This window comes from Rattus rattus, chromosome 1, assembly GCF_011064425.1.
Source record: "Rattus rattus isolate New Zealand chromosome 1, Rrattus_CSIRO_v1, whole genome shotgun sequence".
In the NCBI taxonomy this organism is placed as follows: Eukaryota; Metazoa; Chordata; class Mammalia; order Rodentia; family Muridae; genus Rattus; species Rattus rattus.
This window is the reverse complement of record NC_046154.1, coordinates 32,125,356-32,140,857: the sequence shown is the minus strand read 5'-3', so window position 1 is coordinate 32,140,857 and position 15,502 is coordinate 32,125,356. Positions and strand designations below refer to the sequence as shown.

General features: G+C 50.3%; 1 protein-coding gene across 2 annotated transcripts; it reads right to left on the bottom strand.

Moving 5' to 3' along the window:
• Nucleotides 1–265: 265 nt before the first annotated feature.
• Nucleotides 266–15,300, bottom strand: Sh3d21 (SH3 domain containing 21). 2 transcript variants are annotated; one of them, XM_032898106.1, is made up of 16 exons: nt 15,023–15,300; nt 14,769–14,926; nt 14,614–14,674; nt 14,266–14,384; nt 13,992–14,082; nt 13,784–13,839; nt 13,652–13,697; nt 13,415–13,515; nt 13,239–13,325; nt 12,163–12,205; nt 2,266–2,362; nt 2,128–2,180; nt 1,927–2,012; nt 925–1,778; nt 782–839; nt 266–703 (listed from the first exon to the last, which is right to left on the bottom strand). In XM_032898106.1, the coding sequence occupies exons 1-16, from the start codon at nt 15,138–15,140 to the stop codon at nt 632–634; spliced, it is 2,100 nt and encodes a 699-aa protein (XP_032753997.1). In that variant the 5' UTR covers nt 15,141–15,300; the 3' UTR covers nt 266–631. The 2 variants fall into 2 exon arrangements, with proteins under 2 accessions (XP_032753997.1, XP_032754006.1); XM_032898115.1 differs by lacking the exons at nt 13,992–14,082; nt 14,614–14,674; nt 14,769–14,926; nt 15,023–15,300 and having other exon boundaries at nt 14,266–14,377.
• Nucleotides 15,301–15,502: the final 202 nt, after the last annotated feature.

Below are 15,502 nucleotides of genomic sequence, written 5' to 3'. Positions count from 1 at the left end.
TTTGGACAAATAGTCACCTAGTCCCCTGCCCTATGACCTGCACTGGGATGTCGTCACCGCAATCAGAGGGAAGCCTGAGGCTCCGACCCTGATGCAGAGTCTATTAGATTTAGTGCCTGAGCAGATGCTTCTAGGCCAAAAATTATTCCAAGTGAGTGGACATAGGAGTCCCTTTAGGCAGAGGCTGATTGGGAGGAGCTGGGCCCAGAGAAGGCTGGCTCCACCCCTCTAGCACACAGCTGGGTTCCCGAATCCAGCCCAGCGTCCAGGCAGGCCCCTCCACCCCCTGCCTCCAGCATAGGGCTGTGGCGTCCGAGGGAGACTACCCCTGCCCCCAACCATCCGGTGGATAAAAATAGCCTTGCACAGGCCTTGAGAGGGTAATGGCAGCCACATGTTGGCCAGATGTGCCCTAGAGAGACTGCCAGGAATGCAGAAGGCGGTGTGCTGACGGCCCCGCCCCACAAGGACCAGGCTGGTCGGAGGGTTCAGAGTTTTTTTGTTTTTTTGGGGGGTTTTTTTTCTTTTTTAACTTCCATGGAGTTTCTCAAAGTTGTGTGCAAGGACCGGGGTGGCCCAAGCAGGATAGATGTCCCTCCAGGTTGGGCTGAGGTTCGGTCTGAACCTGCTCTCATTCCGTCTGTGTTTCCGTCTGTGTCTGTGCGTGTTTGAAGGATTTCTGGTTCCTCTGCGTCATCTGAACCTAGTTGGGAAGGGGTTATCACGGACCAGAGCCACCAACTACTACCCTCCTCCCCTCCTGCATTCCCGGTCCACCCACCTCTGGCGACTGGAGCTTCTCCGTCTTCAGCTCCTTCCAGACCTCCCCTATCTTCTGTCTGTGTATAGGGGGTTCAGGTGAAACGCTGGACCCTTCCCTCCTCCCGCCCCACCCCGCCCCATCCCGCATTACTGCCCGCTTACTCCAGCTTCAGCTCCAGGAGCGCCAGTCTGTTCTTGAGGGAGTTCACCTCTGCCTTTAACAATTCCGGGTCATCCACGCTGTCCTTCTTGCTTTTGGGAGAGGTTAGTGGGGCCGAAGGCTGAATTGTGGGAGCTTCTTCAGGGTCTGGAATCTGCTTGACAGTATGTGGCACTTGGGGAGTGGGGACCGACTCTTGAGGCGGCACCTGCTTTTGGGGACCTGCCCCTTCAGAAGGCAGCTTTTTGGGGAGTGCACTGTTTGGGGTGATCTCATCTTTGGCTAGTGGTTTCCTTAAAACGTTGGCCTCCATGGCAGACACATCCTCAGCCTTGGACTGGGCTGGAGAGCCGCTGACCTGTTTGACACCACAGCAGGATGGATCTGAGGAGTTCGGCTGTGGGGAGTACTCTCCCTGTACCTGGATGTCATTTGGGGATATGACGGACTCCGACCTCGGCGTAGTTTCTTCCTGAGGCGAGTGCTGGTACTGAATGTTGTCTTTAGAAGGGTCCTCTTTAAAAATCATGTGCTCTGGGGTCAAGATCTTTACTAATGCAGGGGCACTGTCCACATGAGGGGCCGTCGTCTTCAGGTCAAGAGCTTCGTCCTTAGCTGGCTCATCCCCAGAAAGGGCGCTCTCTGGAGTGACAGCCTTGACCAGAGTGGTATTCTCTGTAGTGGGAATTTTGTCAGAATCCGGGGCTTTCTCTGGAACGGGGTCCTTTGGAGTGGACACTTTGTCAGGCGCTGGGATCTTCTCTGGGTCAAGGGCCTTCTCTGGAAGCCGAGACTTCTCTAAAGTAGGGGTTTTACTCCTGGAGGGACCCTTTCCAGGGCTTTTCTGTTCATCCTCCTGTGGTCATGGTTGGATGGGATCTCGGTTGAACGCTGGATACTTTAGAGGAGCTCCCTTACCCCCTTGGGGTCTTTTTACCCTTCAACACACCTGTGGGAACCATCTCCTCCCAGTAATGCCCTCCTCCGTGTTTCTAGCCCCTCACCTGACTGGATGCAGAGTGTTGGGGGGTTCTGGATCCCTTTCTCCCAGGCTGCCTGGACCCTGCGTTGAGGCAGCCGCCATTGAAGCCTGTGAGAGTAGATCTTCAGGGACCCACGTTCACCTCTATCCCTCCACACAACCGCCCCCATCTTCCACCATTGGAAGGAAGCCCTCACCAGAGTTTCAGGAAGGAAGCCCTTACCAGAGTTTCGGGAGGGCCGTTTCTGGCTGTCCACATTGAGTGTTGAAGGTGGTCTGGAACACAAGAGCAGCGTAAGAGTCGGGCAGGAGAAGCTTCTCCTCTGCACCTCCTCCAGGCTCAACACCCCACCCTCCTTACTTGGCTTTGCTAGGTGCAGGGGCCGCCGCCGCCGCCAGCTTCTTTACAGTGGGTAGAGATGACTTGGGCATCAGTTTTTTTGTTTCCTTAATAGGAGCTGGGAAGAGAAAGATGAGCAGTGTTCATCGGCCCGAGTCCCTGGCTCTGTGTGTGTGTGTGTGTGTGTGTGTGTGTGTGTGTGTGTGTGTGTGTGTGTGTGTGTGTGTCTTGTGCTGTGCACAGAAGACTGAATGGGAGATGGATTCGGACTTTGGGAGATGACCCTTAGGGAACTGTGAAGCTCCCCATCCGAACACAGCAGGGAGGAGGAGAGGCTGTATGTGGGAGAGAGCACCCTCTGCCAACAGGTTTTAATTCAGCGTTTGAAGTTCAGTCCTGACTTCTTTGTAGACCGACAATCCCCCCACATCTGCAACAGAGCTGTCCCCCCCCCCTACTATATAGACCAGGGTGGCCTCAAATACAGAGATCCCCCTGCCTCCCAAGTGCTGTGAGTAAAGGTGTACAACACCACACCCAGCCATAATTTCCCCCTTTCTGACCTCACTTCAGCCTCTCTTGCCGTCTCATGCCTTCTAAGTGATCTCACCCAGTCTTAAAGAGTTTACTCGCCATCAATAAACCAAGACGCCCAGCCTCCCCCACTGTTACCGAGACCTCAGTCATGCCCCGCTGCCCTCTCGCCTGTCCTTTCAAAGGATGACTAGAGAGACTCAGTCTCAAAAACAAAAACCAGGTTCCTCCTGGAGAGCCACCAGTAGCTGCAGTGTATCATCCAGATGCAGGTTCCGCTTTCCAGGCCCTGGCCCCCAAGCCTTCCTCTCTTCTGTTACCCTCGTGTCCCACTTTGCAAGGATGAGACAATGAAGAACTGTCTTTTGACTCATCTTTCTGGTTTTGTTTTGTTTTTTTGTTTTTTTTTTTGAGCTGAGGACCGAACCCTGGGCCTTGTGCTTGCTAGGCAAGTGCTCTACCACTGAGCCAAATCCCCAACCCCTAGACTCATCTTTCTTAATCCTTACATTGTACTTCTAAAAAATTCAGCAAGAGGGCTAAGACAGATGGATTGGGGGTTACAGTAGGGGTTAAGTCCTATCTCTCCACCGTGCGAGTACCAGGGATCAAAGTCAAGGTCATGAACTTGGGTAAGCCACCTTATCAGCCCTACAGTATACAGTCTTCAATGAGGTGATCTGGATGCTCTGTAATCCCAGCCCCTGGAGGTAGAGGTAGTTGGAATGTTGGGAGTTGGAGGCAGCCTGGCTATGTTGTAATACCTTGTCTCAAAATAAGTATTAAAAGAAAATCCCAGGCTGGAGAGATGGCTAAGAGCACTGACTGCTCTTCCAGAGGTCCTGAGTTCAAATCCCAGCCACTACATGGTAGCTCACGACCATCTGTAGTGAGATCTGATGCCCTCTTCTGGAGTGTCTGAAGATAGCTGTACTGTACTCGTATATAATAAATTAATTAAAAAAAAAAAATCCCAAACAAAATGGTCAGAGCAGGCCACATAAAGGTGACAATGACATTGGAGGGAGCTTTGAAGGCAGCCACATACACAGTGGTGTCCACATCTGCAGACAAAGTCATTCTGATCCATGCACACACACACTGGAACAAGTCCTTTGACAGCATTCTAGTAAGTACAGGCTTTGATTAGCCAGCTTTGTTTCTTGCTAGTGGCAGAACAACTTGGGCAGGTGAACCCTGAAGCCCAGTGTCCTCGTCTTCGAGACATGGATATCAGTGTGCACCTTGTAGGACTGTGCTGAGGCCTGAGTGACTCGATACTTAGGTGCCCAGCTGCCTGGCACACAGAACTCAATATAGTTAACCCTGAATTCTGTTGCTTGTTTTTTGGCTAAGGACTCTATAGGGCCCTCCCACTAGATAGCAATTATATACTCCTTAGGATTGTTTTCCAACACTTTGGGATTTAAAAGAGGCTGAGAGAGGCTCTGGAGAGATGGCTCAGGAGTTAAGAGCACTGGCCGCTCTTCCAGAGGATCTGGGTTTGATTCCCAGTACTTATATGACAGCTCACAACCATCTGTAATTCCTACTAAGGGATCCAACACCCTCTTCTGGCCTCATGCACCAGACACAAACATGGTGCAGATATGCGTGCAAAGAATACATCTGGGGGTTGGGGATTTAGCTCAGTGGTAGAGCGCTTGCATAGCAAGCACAAGGCCCTGGGTTCAGTCCCCAGCTCCGAAAAAAAGAAAAGAAAAGAAAAAAAAAAAAAGAGAATACATCTGTACACATAAAATAATTTAGGCAATTAAAAAAGAGACAGCAGGGGGCTAGAGAGATGGCTCAGTGGTTAAGAACACTGACTGCTCTTCCAGAGGCCCTGAGTTCAATTCCCAGCAACTACATGGTGGCTCACAACCATCTGTAATGGGATCTGATGCCTTCTTCTGGTGTGTCTGAAGAGAGCTACAGTGTACTATATATAATAAATAAATAAACCTTTAAAAAAAGAGAGAGAGAGGGACTGTGGACATGCACAAATGGAGCTGGACACATGCCTTTAATCCCAGCACTTGGGAGGCCAAGGCCACCCTGGTCTATAGACAAGTTCCAGGATAGCCAGACCTATGTAGAGACCCTGTCATGAAAAAATAAGTCCACAAATAGAGAACAGAGGCCAGAAAGTGGCATCCTGCTTTCGTTTCTGTCGCTGTGACAAAATGCCTTGATAAAGGACACAAACACAGGGGCAGGGCTGATTCAACTTCCCATTCCAGGCTACAGTTTATTACTGCAAGGAAGTAAAAGCAGGAAATGTCAAATCCGCAGAGGAAATAAATACACAGGTCCTTCCTTCTTGTTGTCAGCCAGCTCTCTCTTATGCTGTCCTGGGCTCCCTTGCCTAGGAACAGTGTTACCCACAATGCACTGGGTCTTTCTATGCCAATTAATAACCAAGACACAGCACAGGTAGTAAAGTGGGTGTGCTCTGGCCCCAGAGCTTGGGGCCAGTGATGTGGAGCAGGGACCCAGGTTGGTGTCGTCTGGCTGCTGGCAGACAGGAAATCAAATCCTACTGGAAGTCTTTCTTCCCTAAGGCCTGCAGGGCTCCCACAGCTAAGATCAAGCCCTAAGCTCATGAAGAAAACACACACATCAAGGCAGGCCACTGTGAGCAGAGTCACCAGGCCTAACTCAACACACGCACTGAAATAAATCATCAGGTAAAAGATGTCCAAGCAACAAAGGGTTCGTCAGGAAGAGTCATCTAAGCAAACAAAAAAATCTGACTACAGAAGACGGCATTCCTGGAAAAATACATAGTGCAAGCCCATGACCCGCGTGTGTATAGACAGATGTATGCATGCACATACATGTCAAAAAGCAAACACAGCTAGAAGTTAGAGAATTAGTGAATGATAAATGGGAGAACGGGAAGGCTGAGAGGGTGGGGCTGCGGGGAGGGGATGGCAGACAGTCCAACGGGTGTTCTCAATGGAGTAGTGCCTAAGTCCTCTCCCGGAAAGACAGCTAAGAGGAAAAGACAAGAGGAACACTGTCGTGTTCCAGACACCACCCAGGGCGTCGGTAATTGGGGAAGAGTCTGTGCTTGATAATGCTCCTCCCTGTGGGTGGAAATCCCTTCCCCTGGCTTGGTCCACAGAATGGATACGCAGTGCAGGGTGGGGGAGGGGTGTGAGGAACAGCAATTTCACAGCAGCAAAGGTAGCTCGCTCGCTCGTGTGAAGCCCCAGACACAACCAACCCAAGAGTAGATAAATGGTACACTTCACCGGAACACAAAATTCTATGCATCAAAGGACAACTTTAACAAAGGATGACTAGGGGCTGGAGAGATGGCTCAGCAGTTAAGAGCGCTTGCAGTGGCTGCTCTGCCGGAGGTCCAGACTTCAATTCCCAGCATCCACAGGGCTCACAAACACCTGTAATTCCAGTTCTAGGGGATCTGGTGCCCTCTTCTGGCCTCTGGAGGCACTGGATGCATGGGCTGCACAGACATACATGCATTGGAAAAAAAAGGAAGTGGGGTGGCACTCTGGGAGGAAGAGGCAGGCAGATCTCTGTGAATTAAAAGGCCAGCCTGGTCTATAGAGCAAGTCTCAGGACAGCCAGGGTTACATAGTGAGACCCTGTCTCAGAAAAAGTGTGACAATAAAATGAAGACATTTCACTGGATAGGAAAAAGTTTTACAAGATGATAGACATGGGCTGGAGAGATGGCTCAGAGGTTAAGAACACCGACTGCTCTTCCAGAGGTCCTGTGGTCAAATCCCAGCAACCACATGGTGACTCACAACCATCTATAATGAGATCTGGTGCCCTCTTCTGGTGTGTCTGAAGACAGCTACAGTGATGATAGTGATGACGTTTATCACCATCATCAATCACCACCACTATCACCATCATCACCATCCCCAGCTTTGGCGTACTGGGAGTTGAAGCTAAGGCCCGCCTCATGCTTGCCAGGCAAGGGCTCTATCACATGGCTGTAGCTCCAGCCAGCCTTTCATCTGGAGCATAAAGAACTCCTATAACTCAGTAGTAAAGAACGCAGCCCAACTGGAAAATGCCCGCAGTGCCAGCAAACACACGAAAAGCTTCCTGACACCCTTAAGCTCCAAAGGAACACAGAGCAAAACCACAAGATGCTCTCCTATCTGCCTGCCTGCATGGTTCTAATGAAGACATTAACAAGTCCGGGGGTCACTGTGGAGAGCCTAAGATCTTCATGCACTGCCGGGGACAGGCAGGAGGACCATGCGTTCAAGGTCATCCTGGCCTATGTAAGTGAGACCCTGTCTCAAAGATTCAAAGAGTAGGGATGTAGCTCAGTGTCAGAGCTGAGCATGTGCAAAGACCCATGACCCCAGCATCGAAATGGGCTGTGTGTGACTGAAGAGATGGCTAAGTAGTTAAGAGCTCTGGCTGCTATTGCGAAGGACTGCAGTTCAATACCCAACATCTACATGGAGGCTCAGAACCATCCATAACTAATTCCAGAGGATCTGACACCTCTTCTGGCCTATACAAACACCAGGCACATACATGTTGAACAGACATACATGCAGACAAAACGTACATGTAAAATAAAAATAACTAAGTCTTTTGCGGGGTGGGGAGGCTGAGACAAGAGTTCTGTGTAGGCCAGGCTAGAACTCACTCTGTAGCCCAAGCTGTCCTGGAACTCACTCTATAGACCAGGCTGGCCTCAGACTCAGAGATCCACCTGCCTCTGCCTCCTGAGTGCTGGGACTAAAGGTGCATGCCACCACACCCAGCTCAAAATAAGTACATCTTAGAAAGAAAAAGGGCAGAGGAACCAGAAAGCCAGCTCGGCAATGTGCTTGCTTGCTACATGAACAGGAGGACAGGGCGGTAGACTCCAGCCTCCATATACAGCATTGTGAATGCTTGGGAGGTGAGATGGGATCCCCTAGGGTCACTGTTGGGCTTGCCTAGCCCAATTGGCAAGCTCCAAGGTGACGTAGGAATACACCCAAAGGAATAGAACCAAAATCAACCGCTGGCCTCTGCATGGGCAAACAGGTGAATACACCTTCACACACACACACACACACACACACACACACACACACACACACACACACATGCATACACACACACTCATGTACACACACACACACACTCACAAGATATACCACATACACCACACATACACACACTCACACAAACATGCACATACCACACGTATGCACATACACACACGTACCCACACATACCCACACATACACACACATACCCACACATACCTACTGAGGTTAGGAATATGGCCACGCAAGGGTGAGGACCTGACTCTGGACCCCCAGGACCCACATAACGAGCATCTGTAATCCCAGGACTCAGGGGCTGGAGAGATGGCTCAGTGGTTAAGGGTATTTTCCACTCTTGCAGAGGACCTGGGTTTGATTCCCCATCCCCATATCAGGTGCAAACACACATGTGCGGGCATAAATCTTAAGCCGGCATTCCTACATCAAGACGGAAGGGAGAGATGGGACACTGCTCAGAAGTGCAAGTAGCTCGTCTCAAACAAGGTGAGGACGTGCAAGGCTCCACAGATATGCCATGACACACACACACACACACACACACACACACACACACACACACAAATGTGCACAGAGGTCAAGTTCCATTGATCTCATTCATAACACTGACACAGTAGTGAGAACATTTACACTCCTTTCCGAAGATGAAGGTGTATAGTTTGGGAGAAATCAATTTTTGATAGAATCACTAAGTATGTAGGCTTGGGATACAGCTAAATGATGAGTGCTTGCCTAGCACCCAAGAGGTCCTGGGTTCAACACGAAAACCAACCTCACGGATAAGCAGGATGAGACGGGACAAACCTGCTACTGGAGGGGAAGAGCTGCATTCATTTGTAGCCAGGTGTGCTGGTTCCCACCTGTGATTTCATATTTGGGAGGCAGAAGTGGGCGGATTGAAAGTTTAAGGTCGGGGTTGGGGATTTAGCTCAGTGGTAGAGCGCTTGCCTAGCAAGCGCAAGGCCCTGGGTTCAGTCCCCAGCTCCGAAAAAAAGAAAAGAGAAAAAGAAAAAAAAAAAAAAGTTTAAGGTCAGCCCGAGGCTACATGAGGCCTTGTCTCAAAAGTAAGTAAGAATAGAAACAGACGGAAGCCAGCCGTAAACTGAAAACCTAGAGAGGCAGATTCGTGGGTCTGGGGAGGTAGGGTCTTGCCACGTATGTAGTTCTAGCTGACTAGGAACTTAACTGTGTGGACCAGGCTGACATCAAACTTGGAACAATCCTGTCTCTGCTTCCAAAAGTGCTTAAGATTGAAAACGCAACTGATGAGCTTCAAGGAACTCAATTTAAAAAAAGTATTTTTAAATTATATATGTATGAGTGTTTTGCCTGTGTGTATGCATGCCTGTATGTATGCATGCCTGTATTATGCATGTATGCATGCGTGCCTGTATGATGCATGTGTGCCACATGTGCGTACAGTGACTGTAGACGTTAGAAGAGGGGTCAGATCTTCTAGAACTTGGAGTTATAGATAGTTTTGACCACCATGTGGACACTGGGACCCAAACCTGAGTCATCTGCAGTAACAAGTCCTCTTAGCCAGGTGGTACCTTTAATCCCAGCACTCCAGAGGCAGAGGCAGGTGGATCTCTGTGAGTTTAAGGCCAACCTGGTCTACAGACTGAGTTCCAGGACAGCCAGGGCTACATAAAGAAACCCTGTCTCTGGAGGGAAAAAAAATTTGAATGTTCCTATCACTTCTTGGTTTTCTGGCTACAATCAGGTACAATAGAGAACACGCTGGAGAGACACTACAGCGGTTAAGAGCACTGGCTGTTCTTCCAGAGGACCAGGTACAGTTTCTGGTACCCACGTAGTGGTTCACAACCATCTGTAACTCCAGTAACGGGATCTGATGCCCTCCTATGGCCTCTGCATGCATGTGGCACACCGGACATACATTTCAGTGAGAAGAAAGCTAAGTATTAAGTCATGTTTGCAAATAGTGGATATGGTCATTTAGGGTAATTGTCCCGACTTAAAAAATCTTACCTTATCAATTTTTTTCTATCCAAAAAAAGTGTATTTTACTTGACATACTTTGGTTTTGCTTATTAAACAATAGCTTTGTATTGCTAATATTTGAAACAAATATACAAAGTTTATTATACGTGTAAGCAAGGAATGTCAAGTAGATACTCTGTTCCGATGTATTCCTTGGATGTGGACTTTGACATCGTCTACAAAGCTTCCAGACTCTTCTTTATGCGAGAGTCTGATATAACAAACATCCAACCAACTACAGTGGCCCTATTGAGTTCTGCAGAGCTCTGGTGCATGCTCCAGCTGGTTGTACAGTTGCAGGTAACTCGTGTTCATATTGACCTGAAGAGCGCATGATGCTCTTGCAGAGGACCTAGGTTCGGGTCCCAGTACCCACCTAATGCCTTACACTATCTGTAGCTTCAGTTCCAGTAGATCCAGTGCCCTTTTTTGGCCACCAAAAGGTCCAGGTACACATGTGATACACAGACACACATGAAGCGAAACATTCATACACATAAAATAAAAATCAATAAACCCACAAAAAAAAAAAAAGTTTTCCTCATGTTACTTTGTCTCTTAATGTTCCCCACAAAGTTGCACGGTTATTTCCTTCTGTGTTGTAGATCTTTGCCAACTGTTAGGTTTTACCATGACCCTCTTCTGAGGCCGTCGAACTGCCACTCACCCTCCTGTCAGCCGTGAAGCAGTTACAGAAGGTGACTACCAAACTCCTATCCGCCGTTCAGGTGACCTTTAAAACGTCTAATCTACCCACTTCCACATCCCAAATGTTGTTTTGGGGCCCAGAGCTGAAACAGCTCGACCGAAAGCCTTGAAGGCCTCAGTTAACAGAGCAACGTCTCTGCAAAGAGCCTTAGAGGGTGTTCTGTCAGCTTCAGCTCCCCGGCTGCTACAGTGTGACCTCTGGGCCCTCCTCCCAGAAGGATGCTTGCTTCCACACCAGCAACCCCTGAGTGCTTTAAGATGGAGCCCAGAGACAGACACCAGGGAAAATTCAACCACAAGCAGCCTCCTGTGTGTGAGCCTCTGATTTCCCCCTCCCCTACCTCTCCCCTTCACTTACTCTTTTCCTCACTATTCTCACCCCTGGGCCTTCCCCTTTCTTTTACAGGTTTTATTTCCTGAACTTCACCCTATGTTCAAGCAAGATGTTCTACCGAGCTCTCCAAGAGCTCTCTGTGACAGCTCCCTCCATTGGCTCCCAATACAGCTGCAAAAAAATTACAGCATCTAAAAAGCTATGCAGAAACTCCGGCTCAAGGGGACCATCACCCCTTTCACCGCGGGCCAGATACAATTCTTTCCACTTTTCTCCTGTTCCCTTCCTCTGATGCTCTGAAGCTGCCTGCTACTTGTGAGAGCTCATTTAAGTGCAGCAGCCCTGGCGATGGGACCCATTCCCATTACTCTGAATCCATTCCAAGCCCGCTTTCTCTGAGACTCGCTCCGCCCGCATCTCTCCCACCTCAGCTCCTCCCTTCCTCAACATTCCTAGAAAAATCTCTCAGTTCCACTCTGTAACCAAATGGTCTGCTTCTGGCTCTCTCAGAATCATTTTCCAAGTCTCTCCAGAAATACAGGATGGCAACTGCATGGTTAATCAAAGCTGACGACCAAGTTAAGATTTTCCTGCTGCTACAGGACCAGAGGACACCGCTCTTTAGTGGACCCAGACTACCCCCTCCAACAAAGGCCCTTGCTGTGGGTAAACATGGTCCTGGGAAGTGGAGGGATGGCTCAGTGGTTAAGAGCACTGACTGCTCTTCCAGAAGATCTGGGTTCAATTCCCAGCACTCACGTGGCAGCTCACAACTGTCTGTAAACGGTGTTCCAAGGAACCCAACACCCTTATACAGACATACACACCGGTCAAAAGCACCAATGCACATAAAACTAAAACTAAATTACAAAACCCCCCGTGGTCCTGCATAAACAGCTTCCTCACCTAGCCATCTTCCAACCCAGAATTTATCTGTAGGGACTTCAAGGTTTAGATCCAGGACTGCACTGCTCAGTGGTAGAGCACCTGCCTTCTTTGTGCAAAGCTCTGGGTTTGAACACCACCTACACTAATAGGCATAGCACAAGGGGCTCTGTGACCGTCACAGTCCCAAGAGGCACAGGGCATTTGAACACGATCTGACTCACCCAGGATTCACATAGTTCTTGCAAGAGCCTTGACCCTTCCCTCCCCCGAGGGAGGGAGGTCCTATGGTGTACCAGACCAGGGGGAGAACCACAAGTGTTTATGCTCAACTAGAAACAATGGCTTGCCTGTAGAACAGCTTCCTCTACCCCATGCTCCCCAGGCACCCACCTGATTCCCGAGAAATAATTTTCCGTGGGATCAGCTTCCTGATCTAAACGAGGAAAAAAAAATATTAGACTACAAGGACAAGTCCCAACAGTTTTAAGTCCAGCCTCATCTAGGGGTGACCCTCCAGCTGGATCCAAGGAATTCCATAACCCCCGTTTTAGTGTGTGTGTGTGTGTGTGTGTGTGTGTGTGTGTGTGTGTGTAAAATGCATACACTCATGTGTAAGCAGGAGGTTCAAATAGGAAATCCTTTTTTTTCTTTTAAGAAATGGAGTTTCTTTTCTTTTTGATTTATTATATATATGTATATATATACATATATATACATACACACACACATACATATATATATATATATGTTATATATATATATATATGTCGCTGTCTTCAGCCACATCAGAAAAGAGCATCAGATCCCATTACAGATGGTTGTGAGCCACCATGTGGTTGCTGGGAATTGAACTCAGGACCTCTGGAAGAGTAGTTGGGTGCTCTTAACCACTGAGCCACCTCTCCAGCCCTCTACCTAATTTTTAAAGGTAAAATCTCCCAGTCAAACACAGAGCTCACCAGTATGGTCTGTTTTGCCTCTCCCTTCCTGAAACAGAGGTGCTGCCACGCCCACCTGCCGTTTCTATGTGTTCTGGGGGGCTGTCTGAACAAGCACTTTACCCCTGAGCCATATCCCCAGCTTGTCTCCTGTTTTTAAGAGTGTTATATGTGCCTTTCTCTAGTGATCCAGCAAATCCATGATCCCTGATTTTTCATTTCCCTATACTTCTGAGACAGGGTTTGTCTGTGTAACTCTGGTTCTCCTGAACTTGCTCTATAGACTAGGCTGGTCTCAAACTCAGGGATCCGCTTGTCTCTGTGTCCCGAGTGCTGGGATTAAAGACATGTACCACCATACCCATTTTCCCAATGTTTTTTTCTTTTTTTCGGAGCTGGGGACCGAACCCAGGGCCTTGCGCTTCCTAGGCAAGCGCTCTACCACTGAGCTAAATCCCCAGCCCCCTTTCCTGATTTTTTAAAAAACAGCCTTTCCTCTCTCCTCCCCACACCTGGTTCCATACTCACTGGGGGCGGTGGGATGACAAAGTTGTCTGGAAAAACTCCTCTTCTGCCTTGGCATTCTCCTTCCCACCAGCCCTTATCCTCGGTTGTCTGGTTGGGAAACAAGCCAGTGGGGAGGTGAGCATCACTCAAGTTCTTGCCTGGGCCCCTACTCTTCTGTACCCCTAATCCTCTCGTACCTTTCTCAGAACTTTCACCAGGTCGCCCTTCTGCAGCGCCAACTCATCGGGGGCCTCGGGCTGGTAGTCAAATAGGACCCTGCAGGTCTCGGGGCAGGAGACTAAAAGAAGGTCATTCTACTGTGTAGCCCCTCCCTCAGCAGCCAGTGACTCCCTCCAACAACCTAGCTGGTTCACCTCCCACACGGCAGGGCGAGACCTGGTACTGTGGGAGGACCTCCTCGGCGAGATGCTCACCTGTCCGCAGGTAGTCTGGAGGGCTGTCATAGGTCAAGTTGCTCAGCTATTAGGGGCAAAGGGAGGGAGAGTAAGACTAGTCTCAAGCCATTTTAAGATTTCATTGGCCGTGCCCACCAGGACCCAGTTTACCTTAGGAGGCCTCTGTGAAGTAGGAATGATCGAAGGCATGTCTGTGTTTCCGAGGCCTGCGGAGGGGCAATTGACGGTGTTAGAGAGGTGCTCATTTAGCCAGGTCAAGGGAGAGGGTCAAAGGGGTCACAGGGTCAGGAGGGTCACTGGGAAGATCACTGAAGATTGCTGAGTCTGGTCCCAGGGGATCACAGGGTCACGGTCTCACTTGGGGGCCCACTGTCCAGCAATTCCACAAAGTTGGATGGGAAGGCTCCCAATTGCCCGTTCTTCTTTCCCAGCCACCAGCCGTCCTCAATCTGGGGAGGGGGAAGGATTCGGGAGCATCTGGTTCTGCCCAAGAGTAACTGAGGTGTCCATCCTCGGTTCTACCCAAGGACTACCTCCTCCCCAGTTGCCTTCCTCCCACTGCCTCCCCTTACGTTACTCTCTTCTGCGTGAAGAACTCCAGCATCACTCCAAGTCCCCTAGTACCCCCTCACCTCCTTTATCACTTCCAAAATCTCCCCAATTTGAAGCTTCAGCTCGTCTGCCTGCTCTGGACTGTAGTTGAAATTCACTTTGCACCATCTTTGGGGGCTCTGAGAGTCGATGGGGTGACCTAGGCCAGATAAGCAGGGAAGCAGCTCGAGCAGGGAGCCCCGTCTGCAGCACTGGGGAGGAGGTGAACCCCAGAACTCCCTTTAGAAGCTTCAGGCCCCGCCCTCGAGCGGAGCATTGTACTTCGAGCCAATCAGAGGGCTGCAAAATAGCCCCGGGTGCCCCACCCACAGCCGTCACGCTCCACGCGGGCAGTCAGCCCCCACCCGCCGGCCCAGTTCCCGACTCACCGCGACGGCGCGGAAAGCGCGGTCTGGACTCGGTGACGCCCCTCAGGGCCTCGGGAATCTCCTGGGAAAATCACATGGGGGTGGGACTCAGTACAAGGCCCGAGGCTGAGGCCGCTCCTGCTCCCCTGTGCCGCCTTACCCACACCGGGCCTTACCTGCACCAGGCGCTTGGGGAAGAGACCACGGCGGCCCCGCAGCTCCCCAAGCAGCCAGCCCCGAGCGGGCACGGCGCACACCTGCTGGATCACGTCCCCCGGAGCCAGACTCAGCTCGTCCTCCGTCTGCGCACGGTATCTGGCCAGGACCAGGACCTCTGCGGGCGGAAGCGTGCTAAGAAAGGCTGGGGGGAATGCTGCCCTTCGGAAAGTTGGGTACAGAAGAACCCACCCCGAACCCCACACACACATACCCATGATTTCTGGGGCGCCCTGCACAGCCTGACCGTCAGACTTGGTATTGGTGCGCGGAGGGCGGGCGAGGCCGCCAGGTAGTAGACTGGATGTAGATGAGGCGGAGACTCGAGTCATAGGTCAGAATCCAGGTACTAGGAGTGGGCGGCCTGGCTCAGCAGGTTGGGCCCCAATTCTTGAAGGAGGAGTCCAGGGTCTCAGCCTAGGGCTGGGGTAACAGCTCCCCCAGGAGCTCTACTATTAAATAGAACTATTAAGTTCTACTTTAGCCAAGCCTCCCAACCTGGGCCAACTCTACGCCTTTTATACGTTTCCTGGCCCACCCTCTTTTCTGGCTTGCAAGTTCTTAGCTTCAGGGGAAGGTGGGAGAGGTACATACCAAGGTGGGGCCATTGCTGGGAAAGTGGCCCCAGTCTCTTAAAAGCTGTGGCGGGTATATTCCAAACTTCAAAACAAAGCTGGTTGAGCTTTGACTCTTT

What these genes read in the sequence shown, in the direction of transcription:
- Sh3d21 (XM_032898106.1), bottom strand. Translation starts at nt 15,140, where the DNA reads ATGACTCGAGTCTCCGCCTCATCTACATCCAGTCTACTACCTGGCGGC. An exon ending in CCTGCACCTAGCAAAGCCAA is followed by an intron (nt 2,181 to 2,265) that starts GTAAGGAGGGTG and finishes CTTGTGTTCCAG; the next exon opens with ACCACCTTCAACACTCAATG. An exon ending in AGAAGCTCCAGTCGCCAGAG is followed by an intron (nt 704 to 781) that starts GTGGGTGGACCG and finishes CTTCCCAACTAG; the next exon opens with GTTCAGATGACGCAGAGGAA.